The 17,705-nt window shown below is 41.9% G+C and overlaps 2 protein-coding genes across 2 annotated transcripts in view; one reads left to right on the top strand and one right to left on the bottom strand.

Moving 5' to 3' along the window:
- Positions 1-17,705, top strand: part of LOC122551092 (dynein heavy chain domain-containing protein 1-like) — a 221,247-nt gene that overhangs the window by 123,893 nt on the left and 79,649 nt on the right. Inside the window, exons 28-31 of the mRNA XM_043692735.1 lie at positions 2,787-2,988; positions 5,953-6,055; positions 9,988-10,137; positions 16,664-16,855. Coding sequence (XP_043548670.1) covers positions 2,787-2,988; positions 5,953-6,055; positions 9,988-10,137; positions 16,664-16,855 — 647 coding nt within the window. The remainder of the gene's footprint in view (positions 1-2,786; positions 2,989-5,952; positions 6,056-9,987; positions 10,138-16,663; positions 16,856-17,705) is intronic.
- On the bottom strand, positions 14,796-16,498 carry LOC122551023 (myosin regulatory light chain 12B-like). Its single transcript, XM_043692667.1, is given in 4 exon segments — positions 14,796-14,970; positions 15,131-15,250; positions 15,252-15,303; positions 16,453-16,498. Coding segments are annotated over 4 exon segments (393 nt in total).

The following is a 17,705-nucleotide window of genomic DNA, read 5'->3' as shown; positions in this document are numbered from 1 at the left end:
GAAGATTTGTAGCTCGGGTGCTCGTTGTTGTTGGTCTATTCGCCGAAGCACACAAACTAACAGCCACTCTCAGACAACAACTCACCAGAATGAAGGACCCGATACCCAGCATGAGCAAAATCAATGTAGTGTACAAAATCCCATGCAAGGACTGCACAAAACACTACATAGGACAAACAGGAAGACAGCTAACGATCCGCATCCATGAACACCAACTAGCCATGAAACGACTCGACCAGCTATCCTTAGTAGCCACACATGCAGATGACAAGCAACATGAATTTGACTGGGACCACACTACTATTATAGGACAAGCCAAACAGAGAACAGCCAGGGAATTCCTAGAGGCATGGCACTCATCCACAGATTCAATCAATAAGCTCATCGATCTGGACTCAATATACTGGTCACTGCAACGGACAGCTGGAACTGACAATCGGAAGCAGCAGAGACAAACCACTACAAATGCTGAAGGAAAGATCACAGAAGCGCTTCACAGGAGGCTCCCAAGCACTGAGGATGTCACCTTGACAGGGGACGAAACGTCTGCAACACAAGTTCCCAGCTCGGTGTATGTGGTGTCACTGGTAGAATTGAGGTGAGAGCCCAGCTATTGCCTGAACCCACAGGAGCCGGGCTCGATCCACAAGATTCCACCCAGACTGTCCATTGTACACTGAACAAATCTGTTCCTGGGGATCAACAGCAAGAGATCAGAGTGAGGGGGTCAAAGAACAGGAGCCACTTCAACATGTAAACTCTCCTTTTAAAAAAGACAGGTAAGGAACAAATGAAGAGACAACAAGAAAACTAAAACAAACAGCAGATAAATCTAAAATAACACCAGGTTCCAGTGAATGGAAAAGACAAAGCAAAGGATGACCAAGCAGACAAGGTGAAATACAGTAAACGAGTCTGTAAGGAACAGTACAGTGGCTATCAAAAACAACATGTTGAAAACTTCATGTTGAAAAATACTTTGCAGATACCCCCCAAAGAGCAAAGAACATTACAGCACAGGAACAGACCCTTCAGCCCTCCATCCTACGCCGATCCAGATCCTCTATCTAAACCTGCGCCTATTTTCTAAGAGTTTGTATTCTTTTACTCCCTGCCCATTCATGTATCTGTCTAGACACATCTTAAATGATGTTATCGTTCCCCTACCACCTCCACTGGCAATGCATTCCAGGCACCCACCACCCACTGCATAAAGAACTTTCCACACATATCTCCCCTAAACCTTTCCCCTCGCATCTTGAACTCGTGACCCCTAGTAATTGAGTCCTCCATTCTGGGAAAATGTTTCTTGCTATCCACCCTGTCTACATGGTTTTGTAGACCTTAATCAGGTCCCTCTTCAACTTCCGTCTTTCTAATGAAAATAATCATAATCAACTCCATCTCTCTTCATAGTTAGCACCCTCCATACCAGGCAACATCCTGGTGAACCTACTCTGCACCCTCTCCAAAGCATCCACATCCTTTTGGTAATGTGGCGACCAGAACTATACACAGTGTTCCAAATGTGACTGAATCAAAGTCACATACAATTGTAACATGACCTTCCAACTCTTTTACCCAATACTCCATCCAATGAAGGAAAGCTTGCCATATGCCACCTTGACCACTCTATCAACCTGGTTGCCACCTTCAGGGAACAAAGGACCTGAACACCCAGACCTCTCTGTACATCCATTTTCACAGGGCTTTTCCATTTGCTATATAGTTCGCTCTTGAATTGGATCTTCAAGATCCATTACCTCGCATTTGTCTGGATTGGACTCCCATCTGCCATTTCTCTTCCCAGTTCTCCAATCTATCTATATTCTACTGCATTATCTGACAGTCCCCTTCACTATCTGCTACTCCACCAATCTTAGTGTCATCTGCAAACTTGCTAATCAGACCACCTATACTTTCCTCCAGATCCAGATCCTTGTAGTTTTCCATTTTGAGAAATTACCTTCAACTACTATTCTTTGTCCCCTGTTGCCCAGCCAGTTCTCTATCCATCTAGCTAGCACAACCTGGACCCCATGCAACTTCACTTTCTCCATCAGCCCAACATGGGGAACCGTATCAAATGTCTTGTTGAAGTCCATGTACAGTGTATCACATCTACAAACCTGCCCTCATCAATCAACTTTGTCACTTTCTCAAAGAAATGTAACAAATCAGGGATGGATCCTCACCAAAGATAATGTGAACAAAATAACAGCTTTGAAAATACAGATAACTTAAAAGAGGATCTGATCTCTTTTCCCAGGTTGTTCCCATCTTTAGATTTTAAGCAAAGAGAAAGAATGTAATGCCAGAGGGTCAGTGCTGAGGGAATGCTGCACTGTCGGAGAGTCAGTACGGAGGGAGTGACGCACTGTCGGAGGGTCAGTACGGAGGGAGTGACGCACTGTCGGAGGGTCAGCACTGAGGGAGTGCCGCACTGTCAGAGGGTCAGTACGGAGGGAGTGCCGCACTGTCGGAGGGTCAGTACTGAGCAAGTGTGGCACTGTTGAATGATCAATATTGAGAGAGTCCCACACTGTTGGAGGATCAGTGCTGAGGCAACATTAAACTAAGGCTTTCTCTGCCTTCTGTGACCGAGCTAAGAGTCCCCAATACACACTATTGCATCAGTTACTAAAGTCTTGTGATAATGGAAGGTCCTATGTAAATGTAGGTTGTTGAATCTGCAGTGGTCTTATAGCTGCGACATAGTGTTATGTGTTTGACTGACTGCATTGACTGACTCCACACACTGATGGTATTGTGTCCTCTTGCTTTAGGTCAATCAGTCGCTCAAATTTGGACAATGATTCCAGAAATCACCAATGTCATGGCTTTAATTCACCAATCAGCTCTGAGCTACTTGAACCATGTGCTCCCCACTGTGCCTCTCATTTCCCCACGTCACTACTTAGATTTCATTGACCTCTTCTGGATGCTAACCCATAACCTGGATCAATGTGTGGGTTTGGAAAGTGAGAGGTGAGTTATTCCCACCGTCATCCTGAAGGTGATTTCTGTATAATGAACAGGGAGTAGGAGATTGCAGCAAGAGCCAGGACAGGATAGGGCTGGAGATTAGGGACAAGGGGAATTGGATTGGAATTAGGGCAATATGCTATAATCAGATCAAGCAATATTAGGGAATACAGGGATTAATGGATGGAGATGAGGGAATTAAGAAGACAACAGTGATTACGAGAATCAGAATATATTGGGGAACAGGGACCTAAGAGAAGGAATTGGGTTGGCAGTTGGGAAGGGGTTAGAGTAACATGAAGTTAAGGAAATGGAGGATGTTTGATGGCAGTGATGAATTCACTTCAGGCCAGAAGGCTTGAGGAGAGATAATGGCATTGTGGTAATGTCACTGGGCCATTATTCCTGAGTGAAAGTGGCTTTTGCCCGAAACATTGGTTTTTCCTGCTCCTCGGATGCTGCCTGACCTGCTGTGCTTTTCCAGCACCACTCTAATCTTGATACTAATCCTAAGCCCAGGCTAATGGTTTGGGGCGTGTGTTCGAACCTTACCCTCGCAGCGCTGCAATTTGAATTCAATGAAAGACTGAAATTTTAAAAGCTAGCCAAATAATGACCATGTAGCTGTTTCTGATTGTTGTTAAAAACTCATCGGGTTCACTAATGCCCTTCAGGGAGGGATATCTGCCATTGTTCCCTGGTCTAGTCTACATATGACTCCAGACCCACAGTGATGTGGTTGATTGTGAACAGCCTTCCAGGGAATTCAGGGCCTGCAATGAATGCTGGCCCCAAGGGCATCATTTGAAAATAAAATGCAAGTGTTGGAGAGGAGATTTGAGGCAAAGATTTTTCTCCTTCTGATGGTGGGGTCTGGAATGCATTGCCTGGGACAATAGTGGAGATGGGTAATCTAACAACCATTAAAATGTACTCAGTTGAGCATTTGAAATGTCATAAAATCAAGGTTATGGGCCTAGTGCTGGGAAGTAGGAGTGGTGTAAAGGGTATATTTTTGGTGATTTGATTTGGTTTATTATTGTCACATGTTAAAAAGTATTGTATTGCATGCTATCGAGACAAGTCATTCCTTACCTAAGTACATCAGGGTAATAGAACAGAATGCAGAATATAGTGTTACAGCTACAGAGAAGGTGCAGAGAAAGCCCAACTCTAATGTATAAGAGGTCCATTCATAAGTCTGATAACAGCTGGGAGGAAGCAATTCTTGACTCTGTTAGGTATTTTCAAACCTTTATGTCTTCTGCCAGATGAAAGAGAGTATAACTGGGGTGGGGAGGGTTCTTTAATGACGTTGGCTGTTTTTCTGAGGCAGCAGGAAGTGTACACAGAGCCAATGGATGGTAGGCTGGTTTGTGGGATGGACTGGGCTGTGTTCGTGACTCTCTGTAATTTCTAGTGCTCCTGGGCAGAGCAGTTGCCATACCAACGGTAATGCATCTGGGTGGGATGCTTCCTATGGTGTATCTATAAAAATTGGTAAGAATCTTTGCTGACATGCTGAAATTTCTTAGCCTTCAGAAGAGATAGAGGCACAAAAACATAGAAAAAAGATGCAGGAGTAGGCCATTCTGTCTTTTGAGCCTACACCACCATTCAATATGATCATGTGATCATGCAATCACAGTGTCCCATTCCCGCTTTCTCTCCATATCCCTTGATCCCTTTAGCCACAAGGGCCACATCCAGCTCCCTTGTGAACATATTTAATGAACTGGTTGCAACAATGAATTGGTGTGCTTTCTTGACTGTATAATCAACATAGATAGACCAGGACAGATTGATGGTGATACTTACTGCCAGGAACTTGAAGCTCTTGACCACATCCACCTCAACACCATTGATGCAGACAGAAGCGTGTCCTCCACTCCATTTCCTGAAGTTGATAACCAACTCCTTCATTTTGCTGACATTGAGGGAGAGATTGTTGACTTTACACCATGCCATTAAGCTCTCTATCTCTTTCCTGTACTCCCTCTCATCGTTTTTTGAGATCTGACCCATTACAGTGGTGTCATCAGCAAATTTGCAAATGGAATTCGAGCTGGTGGTACAGACTTGATGGGCTGAAAGGCCTTTTGTGTACTATACAACACCTATACACATTGAATCTATTTTTAAATGAAGACATAGAGATGATTGAACTTGAAGAAGTCATTTTAAATTCATTCATGGGATGTGGGCATCACTGGCTAGACCAGCAATTATTGTCCAACCATAGTTGTCCTTGGGAAGGATGGGGTGAGCTGCCTTCTTGAAATACTGCATCCATGTGCTGTGGGTAGGCCCACAATGCCCTTAGGGAGGGAATTCCAAGGTTTTGACCCAGCAATAGTGAAGGAACAGTGATCAGAATTTGGTCAGAACAAAGAAGGTTTAGGGTAACTCAGAAAATGAGAGGTTATGCTAAATGCAAAATTGGAAAACCAAACCATTCCTTTGTTAGGTAGTTGTAGACTTGAGGCAAGAATTTTAAATCACCACCAAAGCCACATATATTTGGGAACACCACCTCCTGCAAGTTCCCCTCCAAACTACTTATCATCCTGACTCGGAAATATCCTTCACTATTGCTGGGTCAAAATCCCTACAGCATATGGACTGCAGCGGTTCAAAAAGGCAGCTCACTCCCACCATCTCAAGGGGCAACTAGGGACAGGGCGATAACTGTTGGTCCACCTCCCATGAGAGAATCTTTTAAAATGATGAAATTAGGAGAAGAGATTTGGTTGATTATAAATCCAGGGTAATGTGACTTGAAACAAAGGAGTGTGGAATCTAGTCATTTATAGAAAGGAAATGTATAGCTATTTGAAAAGTTTAAGATGTGAATGGGGCTAAGGGATAGCCCTCCAGATTGCTGACACACATTCAGTGGGCCAAATGGCCGTATTGTGTCTGGAAAAGCTCTGTGAGAATATTAAAGATTCTGAGTGTGATTTACAGGATGGGACTGGGTTTGGATAAGATCCAGCAATTGTATAAAGAAGCTGAGGAATACATGAAGTACATAGACAACCTGAAACACAAGCTGGATGAACTGGCAGAGGTAAGGAATAACGCTAATGTCACCACAACTTCCAGCTCTTCCAACTTTCCTCATCTTCCTCCCTTCCCGTTGTGAATCATGTGTTTTACAGTCAAATAGCACTGATTCTCCTTGGGTCAGAGGTCAAGGGAACTGCGACTTCCTGTGCCATAATGTCATCATCAGAGGGAATCCTCTTTTCTCATTATAGACAACAGGCCAATTCAGAGCCTTATGGGCCAGATTCAATCAGTGGGCACTGTTTAGTCATGGACTGACACCATAAGTGTCTAATAATGAGGACTGGATGGCTTGTTCCCTTCTCTCTGAGTCACAGCCAGTCATCCAGAATTACCCTCACCAATTTCAAACAAAGTCAGAAGTCACATGACATCAGGTTATAGTCCAACAGGTCTATCTGAAATCACAAGCTTTTGGAGTGCTGCTCCTTCATCAGGTGACAAAGGAGTAACGCTCCAAAAGCTCGTGGTCTCAAATAAACCTGCCGGACTATAACCTGGTGTCATGTGACTTCAGACTTTGTCCACCTTAGTCCAACACCAGTACCTTCACTTCATGAATTCTAGCCAAGAGCAAGGAATCTATTTAGCACCTAAAATGATTCTATGACTCTATTTCTTTACTGGGACCTCTATGAAGCCAAATGCATTCGATACACAGTCATTTTTGTTATTGCAATCTATTGTTTGGAACACCAGTTGCCCTGAAATCTTTTGAATAGGCCAAACTCGCGACACCGTTAGAACGACGCTCTGCGAGTGGAAACACGTGAGCTCTGGTATCTGGATATAAAGTAAATTTTATTGCTGATTTATGGTATTTGACGCTTCAGAATCTTTATATCACTGGCCTTTACCAGGTCTCACACCTGCAAATAGGTTTTCCAACATTATTCTGTCACCCAAAAAATTCCAATCAGACTTGGACCATTCCTGACTGAAGAGGATACAGCGCCTTTATATGGCGCTGAGCCTGACCCCAGTTGCCAGAAGTTGAAAGGTAATTTTCTGACCCCTGACCCAAGGATACAAGTAGACTCTCAATAGTTCTCAGCTGTGTTCAGGTTACTTCAATGTGGATCTGACCAGATTGTTGGCTCTCTCTTTTTAACACAGGAAATAGGAGCAGAAAGAGGCCATTCAGCCTCTTCCTGCATAAGACCATAAGATATAGAATCAGAATTAGGCCATTTGACTATGCTATTCAATCATGGCTAATATCTTTCTCAACTTGATTCTCTTGATTTCTCTCTGTAGCCCTTGATTCCTTTATTAATAAATATTCATCAAACCTACTCCACTATTCAGGACCATCAGGGCTGACTTTTGGGTTCGGCTCCACTTTCTCGCCCACTCCCACTGTCCCAAGATTCCATGAGACCAGGAATCTGTCTATCTCAGCACTAAACACATTCAGCCGTGGAGGACCCACAAACTTCTGAGAGAGAAAATTGAAAACCCTCTGAATGAAGCCATTTCTCATTTCAATGGAAATGATTGCCCTTTTAGTGTGGGTTTGTACCCCTGCTTTCCAGATTCCCGGCCTGTAGGAAACATCCTCTCAACATGCTGCTTACCATCACCTTTTAAAGGCAAAGAGGGAGGAACAATAAATGCTGCCCAGCCAGTGGCACCCACCTCCCGCATCAGTAAAAATATGACATCTTCCAACACCACCCTCTCCATGTCTTGTTCAGAGGACTCATGCAACACAGTTTTAATTCAGAAACCTTGCAAAAAGTGATAATATCTATGATCCTCATGCACCTTCCTTGCCAATTTAATGCCAACTCATGCCCTGTTGTAAATTGGGTGAGGGCCCAGACTTATGAAAAGATTAACTCCGTTTATACAGATGCAGAGAAATTCTGACTTTATTTGATTGACAGCTCTCTGAGTTTACGATAAGCTAGTTTTTTTTCAGGGATCCTTGTCTCTTTGGTTTGATGTTTGCTCTGAAATAAGAGGCCCCTGTTTCTGATGTAATGGTTGGTTGAGGCTTTTTGAGGGTTAGGACAATGCCAGTGTTTTTCTAAGTTATGAATGGTCTTTATTTCTAGCTATTTCACATTTGGCATTGTCACTATTGGACAGAACTTGTCAAATCTTTCCCTCTGTGGCCCAATTTCAAAGCTTGAAAGTTGTGATGTCCCTGAGTGAGAACAGTAAATTTGGGAATACAGCTGTCCAGTTGATATAATTGAGTCAGAGCTCAGGGTCCTGCCTCAGAGTTCATAACTCCAAAATTTCAGCTCACAACTCCATCTGGGTTTCCAATCCCCATTTTCCCAGTGACCAATCTCGTAAAATCTCTCTGTCCCATCACAAGTGCATATATATCATGTGAAAATGCACACAATATTCCAGATATGGTCTCAACAACCCTTATACAACTGTACCAAGACTTCCTTAGTCTTCTACTTATAGAGTCATACCTCCTGTAAGCAATCTCTTCAGTCTAACCAGTCCGTGCTGACCATAATTTCAAGCTAAACTAGTCCCACCTGTCTACTCCTGGCCCATATCCCTCCAAACATTTCCTATTCATGTAGTTACCTAAATGTCTTTTAAACATTGCAACTGTACCCACATTCACCACTTCCTCAGGAAGTTCATTCCACACATGAAACACTCACTGTGTAAAAACAAAAATGCCCCTTATGTTTTTTTTAATCTTTCTCCTCTCACCTTAAAAATACACTCCCTAGTCTTGAAAACCCCCACCCTAGGAAAAAGACACCTACCATTCATCTTATCTATATCCCTCATGATTTTATAAACCTCTATAAAGTCACCCCTTAAACTGCTACACTCCAGTGAAAAGAGCCCCAGCCTATCTAGCCTCTCCTTATAACTCAAACTCTCCATTACCAGCAACATACTGGTAAATATCTTCTGAACCCTCTCCAGTTTGATAATATCCTTCCTATAACTGGGCGACCAGAACTGGACACAGTACTCCAGAAGAGGCCTCACCAACATCCTGTACAACCTTTGACTTTATAAAGCTCTGGTTAGGTCCCATTTGGAGTACTGTGTCCAGTTTTGGTTCCCACACCTCAGGAAGGACATACTGGTACTGGAGCATGTCCAGCGGAGATTCACATGGATGATCCCTGGAATGGTAGATCTAACATACGAGGAACGGCTGAGGATCCTGGGATTGTATTCATTGGAGTTTAGAAGATTAAGGGGAGATCTAATAGAAACTTACAAGATAATACATGGCTTGGAGAGATTGTTTACGTTAGGCGAGAAGACTAGGACCCGTGGACACAGCCTTAGAATTAGAGGGGATAAATTCAGAACAGAAATGCGGAGACATTTCTTCAGCCAGAGAGGGGTGGGCCTGTGGAATTCATTGCCACAGAGTGAAGTGGAGGCCGGGATGCTAAATGTCTTCAAGGCAGAAATTGATAAATTCTTGATGTCACAAGGAATTAAGGGCTACGGGGAGAATGCGGGTAAGTGGAGTTGAAATGCCCATCAGCCATGATTGAATGGCGATGGGCCGAATGGCCTTACTTCCGCTCCTAGGTCTTATGATCTTATGGTCTTAACCTCACCATGACACCCAGCTCCTATGCTCAAAAGTATGAGCAATGAAGCAAGCATGCTAAACACCTTTGTAACCATCCAACCTAAACTTCAAAGAATTTTGTACCTGAATCCCGAGGACTCTCTGATCAACAACACTACCCAACTTTTAATTGTATGATTATTGCCTTTGTGTGTTTTACCAAAATGCAATACCTATATTTATCCAAATTAAACTTCACCAGCCACTTTTCAGCCCATTGACCCAACTGATCAAGATCCCTTTGTAATTTAGGTAACCTTCTTCATTGTCCACTCTACCATTAAACTCTGCAATAATTGCTCACTATATCTGAACTGGAACCCTATCTGACTGGGTCTTCTTATCTGCTGTAGATAAGGAGGCAGCTGATTGACCGGTTTGGGAAAGTGAAAGGAGAATTTATAGATCTCATGTCAAAATGTCGTGATGAGGAGTTTCGTATCGCACTGCTAATGCGAGAACTGGAGGCGGCACAGAAGAAATTTGATGAAGAGTTTGGCATGGTAAATATTCAGCTGACATGAGGTCATTCAGATCAGGCTGTCAATTAACTTGTCAAATGGGCAACAATTGAACTCTGATTGCCCTGTGGTAACTGGGGTTTCCATCTTTAATGGGGCATAGCTGCTGTTTGCCATGCACAATGTTTGAATGGCTCATTTTCCAGCCGTCCATATACATGGGACCAATGGCTTCTTCCTGTACCATAGAAATACTGTGATCCTACAAATGTGGTTCAGTGACTTCTGAAGAAAGGTCACTGTACCTGAAAAGTTAACTCTGGCTGCCTCTCCACAGGTGCTGCCAGACCTGCTAAATGTTTCCAGCAATTTCTGTATTTGTTTTTGATTTTCAGTATCTGCATTTCTTTAGTTTTTTTACTTGTAGATTCAATCCCAGCCTATAGGCTCAGCACAGCATTGAGGCTGATGTTCCCGATGCGGTACCATGTGATTGTTAAACAACTAAAAGTGCCATTAGTTGAATAAGGCAATGAACTAAAGTCCCTTCGCCCTCGCAGATGTAAAAATAATGCTGGCATGACTCAAATGTGAGCAGGGGGAGGAGGTTCACTCCAGTGTCCATGTAAAACTCATCCCTCAATCAATGTCACAGATGTTCATTATTATGCTCTTTTCATGTGTTTGCTGAACTAAAATTGGCTGCAAAAGTTCCAACATTAATATGGAGACTGCAGAATCATGGCATTCAGCCCTACAACTCTCTGCTGGTGTGGTCTGACAAAGGTGCTGTATAATTGCCATTCCTTTACTGTTACTGAGTCAAAGACCCGGATTTCAATGAATGATTTATTGTCACATAAATTTTCATGATACAGTGATCAGTGTTTTGTCGCACAATCAGGTGCCATTTTAAATTATAAAAAGGATAAAGATAAATTGTTTAAATAAGGGTTCAACTTCTGGTTATATTGGGGTCTCAAGCATGGCTTCAGGGCTTCTGCAAGATCTCCACAAGATGTCTGGCTCTGAAGGAATCCACTCCATGAACAGCAACAACAATGCCCATGCCCCAGGAGAGCCCAGCTCTGGGACTAGCGTTACTTCCACAAGGAATCCCAATCTACATCACCAAAGCTGCAGAGTCCGCCCCACCAACACCACACTCAGCCAAACATTGCAGTGAATTCCCTCCGCAATGGCATTGTGGGTCAACCCAGAATTGAAAAGGTTAAAGAAGTCAGCTCACCACTACCTTCTCAAGGGCAACTGGGATGGACAATAAATTGGACCAGCCAGCGACACCCAAATCCCACAAACAAGTTTTTTTAAATCTCATGTTTCACATGAGGCCGCTGCTGTTCCTATTCATTTCACTCAATCCGCACCAAATATTACATTGGCTCTGAGATGTACAAAAATTGTGAAAGATGCTACAAAGTCACTGGTGATTAGACAGGAACTAGATACACTGCAGACCTTAGAAGTGTGGTTGCAGCAAACAACAATTACCCTGAGCCACATACTGGCAGAGAGGGAGAGATACCACAAGATGCCGGCAGTGACAATCCCAGCAAATACCACATGAAGCTGCAGTTAGCTGCGAATTTCATGCATTGTCCCCCTACCATAAGGAGAACATTGCTGAAGAACCGGTATTCATCATTTGCTGAAGAAAGGTGAGTTTCCCATTTTAAAACGGAGTCAGCCAGCAGCAAAACCCAACAGAGAGAGACAACAGCAATTGTGTCAGGAACCACAGGACAAGTTCAACACTCCAAAGGCAAACTTTCACCAGGAAGCTGATTAGAGGCACAGAGAAAATTGTGTGAGCAATTTAAAGAGAGACACCAGTCACCCCCAAAAAAGCAAAAATCTTAGTGAAGGAGTCTCTGTGGGGAGCTGAGGAAGCCTGTGGGCATAAAGTGAGATATTCTGAGGGGAAAAGGGGAATCTGTGTAAGGACCAAAAAGGGAAGGGGAGGAAGTTTGAAAGACAGTTTTCACCTCTCATAACAAATGTCACTGCCATTGAGAATTGGCCCCATGAGGCGCAATTATAAGGGACAGTGAAAGGACTAGATAAATAATTTACAGAGTCAGGAAAACTCAGAATTTATTTAAGCTATAAAAGAGCAAATTAGAGAAATCTACTAAAAAGGAAAAGAAAAAAACCAAGAGGAATTAAAGTTTTAAAAGATCCAGAACTCAGTCATTAAATGTAGTTTTGGTGGGAATATTAACTAGAGCTGCAGCAGAGAACTTTGTTTTGAGGCGACTGTAAAAGAAAGCACTCCTTCCCCATTGAGAAAAACAGGGGAGTGTCCATTTTGTCTCTGAGGAAGCAGGAAAACTCCATCTTGGGGGGAAAAAGACATGAAAACTATATTGGAAGTCATTAAAAAATGTGGGAAATCTGAAAAAGGTGATATAAAACCCAGTAAGCAGGAAAGAGATATAGTATTTCAAAGAAACAAAATTTTTAAAACAGAAGATCAGCAAGGATCAGCCAGTTATAAATTTGAAGGTTTATGTACAAATTTTAACACACCTTTACAGCAATACAAATTTAAAAAGACTAGAAAACAAAAATACTGCAGAGTCCAGCAAGCTCTTCAGGAATTAAATTTACAACAACTTTGATGAATCAAAGAATATAAGCTAGAAGATCAGTAGATTGAAAGAAGCATCAAAATGACGCAAATATAATATGGCTTTACCAGTAGCAGGAATTAATAAGCACATTGATAGGGGAATGGAAGGAAACAAAATACTTCCTCAAACATTCCAGCTCAGAGACAGACAAGGTTGGACACTTGTGGAGACATTTCTTTATGATACAGAATTGCTTCAAAATTAGACACAAAGTCTAAGTAGAATAAGTTAATGCATGACTGTAGCCAATAATGGGGGGTCCTATTGTGGATAATTAATCAACAGAATATTGAATACAGATTATTTTGAAGATGTCCTAGAAGTGTTTGCTGATTACTTCAATTTAAGAAACAAATAAAATTCTTGAATAATCAAATTTTAACCGAAGAGTTCAGCTTCCAGGAGGATCCATGGACAGTTTCATGAATGACCTCTACAGATTAATGGAAAACTGAGTATGGAGCTTTGAAACAAGAGGCAAAATTGGAATTGGAATTATTGATGAGTCTTTATCAGATTTCTTACAGTCTGAAGAAGAGTTCATTTTAAAGAAATCTGTTCAAATTATGGAAGAAGCAGACAGATGCTCAGATAAATCCTGAGCTTGGAAGACCAATTGTGCCTCAGGAAAGCAACAAGAACTATTCAGTTTATATGGCATGGACATGGGATAGAGCCAGCACAGAGAGTACATCACACACTACATGTTAAGATGTAGTGTCAGTGTTGTGGAATAACGGCACAATGTCCAGTCATGACAAAGGAGTGTTACATTTGTAAAACCAGGTCACTTTCAAAAAATGTGCAGGAGTAAGCAACACATTCAGATCATACACACACAATAAAACACCCACCACCATTAGAGAAGATAATCTGCCTTAGACTAGGTACCTTTGTTGGAGAAGTTACCAAGAGATTCCTAGTTCACCTTGATGATCTATAGAACATAGAACGTTACAGCGCAGTACAGGCCCTTCGGCCCTCAATGTTGCACCGACCTAAAAAGTTAATCTGATTCCCATCTGACCTACACTATTCCATTATTATCCATATGTATATCCAATGCCCATTTAAATGCCCTTAACATCGGTGAGTCTACTACTGTTGCTTTTGTTTACAAATTTAGAACTTTTATTTAAGTCAATTTTGAAAACAAAGGACACTCAGATCTGAACAGGGTGTGAAGTATGATCAAGAATAAGGCATAACATATCTACACCAATCTGCACAGTCACTTAGGACACTTTGGTCTTACCTTAGACAAAACTGGGAAGACTCTGGATAAAACTCTGCAAGTTAAACTCAAATCTTGTCTTTCGGATCATCTTCCAGTGTCCCTCAATAAACAGCTTAGAACTTTCTTCACATCATTTAGCATTCAGTAGTATTACCAAATATCACTGATTAAAATGATCATATTTATATGTTTAAACATAGCTTCAGAAGTTGAAATCCAAAATTGAACAAACAGATGACAGCTCAAAGTTGCATATCAAGACTGCCAACACAACTATATCATGATCTTCAATGCAAAATTAACTTTTTACTGATCATACCCTTTCAATTCATGAGGACAATTGTCTTTAGACAAACCAAGTATACTGATCAGAAGAGTTAGATGGACAGTGGTTCATTTTCCTCATCATCCCATATATTGCAAACTAAATGACAACATAAAAAAAACTCAAACAACTGAAAAATGAGGAATTCTGACAAGCCAGATCACTACATCAAAACACTTTAAACAAATACCACCGCTTTGGAAGTCATAAACCAGAGACGAGTAACCTCTAGTAAATGGCTAAAACCTTGTGGTTTCCAAGAAATATTCAAGCATCAAGTGATCTGCTTCTAGAGATTCTTGCTCCCTGCCACTAACCTTCCATTTAATTCAAGTGTGTGCAAAGTGTGCTAACATGACTGAAAAATATAAGTCATGAAAAAAAGCAATGTTTATTAGAGCCAAGGCATGCAGTATGTTCCAATAGGTATAAATTCTGCAAAGTAAATGAGGAGCTTTCCCCCAGCCCCTGAATGTACATTCCATTAGTCAGCTTTGTCCTTGGCACCACGTTTCAGTATGTGAATAAATTCAACATAGTTGAAATTGCCCTTAGTATCAATTGGTGCTTCACGGAAAAGTTCATCGACCTCCTTATCAGTAAACCGATCACCCATTGTTGTCAACAGATCTCTCAAGTAGTCTTCCTGGATATAACCTGTTCCTTCTTCATCAAAATATACAAAGGCATTTCTGGTTACATCTTCAGGGTGTCCCATTCAGCATTTCAACAAACATGGTCATGAACATGGTAAAGTTGATAGGCCACGGCGCTTCATTCATCATTGCCTCTAGGTATTCATCATTTGGGTCCTTTCCAAGTGAAGCTAACATATCATGCAAATCCTCCTTATCAATGAAGCCATCATGGTTCTGATTGATCATGCTGAAGGCCTCCTTAAACTCCTGAATTTATGACTGATCAAACATGGTGAATACATGAAGTTGCATGCTGAGGGCACTTCTTGGTGGTCTTTCCCCTAGTTTTTTTTGCTTGACATAGTGGCTAGGTATTGTATCTCACAAAACTCCTGTTGAAACTCGGCGCCACTCCGGCTCCCTTAATACTGGCACTGCCCCACTTCCCTGATAACCATCAAGGCCACAGCAACCGTAGATCAGCCAGAAGATACAGCACATGTCTGTGTGAATGCAAACCCTGTTTAGTTTAAACGTGATATTGGAGCATTTGTTAGTGTCCTATCAGACCAGCTCCTGTTGACTGAAGATGCAGACATTGCTATGTACATTAATAAGACTACACAGAGAAAGTGGAATAACTGTCAGAACCAACAGAATTTTACACATTTTACTGCATTCCAACACACATAAGGAAGTTGTTCACAGTCAAAAATCTTCACTTCAGAGCCTATGTGCAAGGCTTAGTCCCAATATCAGAGTTAAAGGAGATGGACACCCTCCTGGAGAGCAACTGGACCTGGAACAAACTGTTCTTGAGAACCAGTCGAAGATGTCATCCTAGACTAATGGTGAAACAGATGAAACAATTCAATGAGGTCAGGAATGTTGGAATAAGAGAGTAAAGCAAACTCCACAGGGTCTGGGAAAATTGTTTGATCCTCTGTCTTATCGCACAGAACAGTCAATGCTGGTGACAGTGATTGAGCCAAGTGAGCAACAATCTAGCTGTAGCATGATTTAGAGACTGAAATCATTTTCTTCCTGAGTTAAACATCCACAGAGGGTGATGGAAGAACTCCAGCTGGATAAATAAGTCAAGAGAAATGAGGAATATTTGATAGCATGTGAGTCAGATACAGTCTCAGAAATTGTCTGGACTCAGCAGCCAAGAAACTGAAAAATCCCATCCAATGAGTGAGAGTGTACCTTGACCAGAAATCTAGGATAGTACAAGCAGGGAATGAAAGGACACGTTTCAGCAGGAGCAGGTGTGTTATGTGAGGGACATTTACAAGTTTAAAGGTCTCCCAGATGATGTTATGGAGCAAGTTCCTGGGTTAACAGAGAACAGTGAAGGAGAAGATTCAGGTTCCCCAATTTGGAAATGTCCAGACACTTGAATTTGTGAAGTTATAGACTAGAGGGGCGATAGAGGGGGTAGATGGAGGTGTAGTACAGTAATATATCTGATTATACGGTGGGCTAACTAGGGGTAAATACCTGGGAAGGAAAGATTGTCTAAGGCAATAGTTCGAAAAGAGTTCATGTTTCCTCATGAAATATCCCATGTATTCTAGTATCATTCAGTTAGTCGCTAGATCACTAGGCCAGTGAGGGTGACCATAGTCCGCTGGAACAGAGCTAGTTCTGACTGTGGATTGAACTCTGTCCGATTTCTGTCAGTGATTTTATCCAATCTCTTGCCTTCCAGGTGAAACCAATCTATGCCACAGCTTTAAAAGCTCTTCAGTCACTGAACTCTGCCAATCTGGATGAGGTTCGGACCTATCGAGCCCCCCCTCCTCCCGTTGTCATGGTGATGAACACCCTATGCCTGATGTTTGGAAAACCGGAAGGTTGGGAAAATGCAAAACAGTTAATTGGCCAGCCAAACTTCTACCAGGTGGGGCATTTACTATTTTTATTCTTATAAACTGAGAGGGTGGAAAGATTTTATTTAATTCATTCTTGGAATATGAGCACAGCTAGCAAAGATGCCATTTGTCAGTTCTTTGTTTAATTTTGGACATTTTTTAGATTAGTTGAATTTAAATTTCCCATTGACTGTGATGGGATTTGAAATCACATCCCCAGATCATTGGTGCAATAAATCTGTATCACTGCTCCTTTTATTTTATCATCAGATATGAATATTGTTAACAAGATCAATGTTTGTTACCCATCACGGAATCCCTTTGAACTGAGTAGCTTTACTTGGTCATTTCAGAAGTGTAGTGATTGGAATGAGGGTCAGGTGGATCTCACTGACTATGAGATCCTTGATTGGGGTTGTTAACCTGGGCCAATCAGGAAACCCTGGCTGACTAACATAACCAAGAGAAGGTTGTCACTGGCCACTTGGGTATTTCCTTTCTTCCTGGTGGTGGAATATAAATAAAGATTTACACACTTGTTGTTTTTCACTGTGTCTGACACCTGCACACACATGACATGGGTGCTGGGGAAAAATAAGCACTACCAGTTTCAAGCGGTAGTGTAGGGGGAGGGAAAAAAAGAAAAAACAAAATTAAAAAAGGAGTGTCAGACACCCTGTTCAGTCTGAGAGCTGGCTCTGAGGGAGCTGGATCAGTGTGTGAAGAACTCTCTACTTTTCTGTGTTAAGGAGGAGAGGAGACTGCCTTCTGAACAGCCTGGAACCACGCAGTCAGTAAAACAAAACATAACCAGGGGATTCAGTGAGTCTGTGTTGAAACTTTATTGCTGGAACAGCACAGCAGGTCAGGCAGCATCCA

Source organism: Chiloscyllium plagiosum, chromosome 6, assembly GCF_004010195.1.
Source record: "Chiloscyllium plagiosum isolate BGI_BamShark_2017 chromosome 6, ASM401019v2, whole genome shotgun sequence".
Taxonomy (NCBI): domain Eukaryota; kingdom Metazoa; phylum Chordata; class Chondrichthyes; order Orectolobiformes; family Hemiscylliidae; genus Chiloscyllium; species Chiloscyllium plagiosum.
Note: the sequence above shows the minus strand (reverse complement) of the source record. Positions and strands in the feature narration are given on the sequence as shown.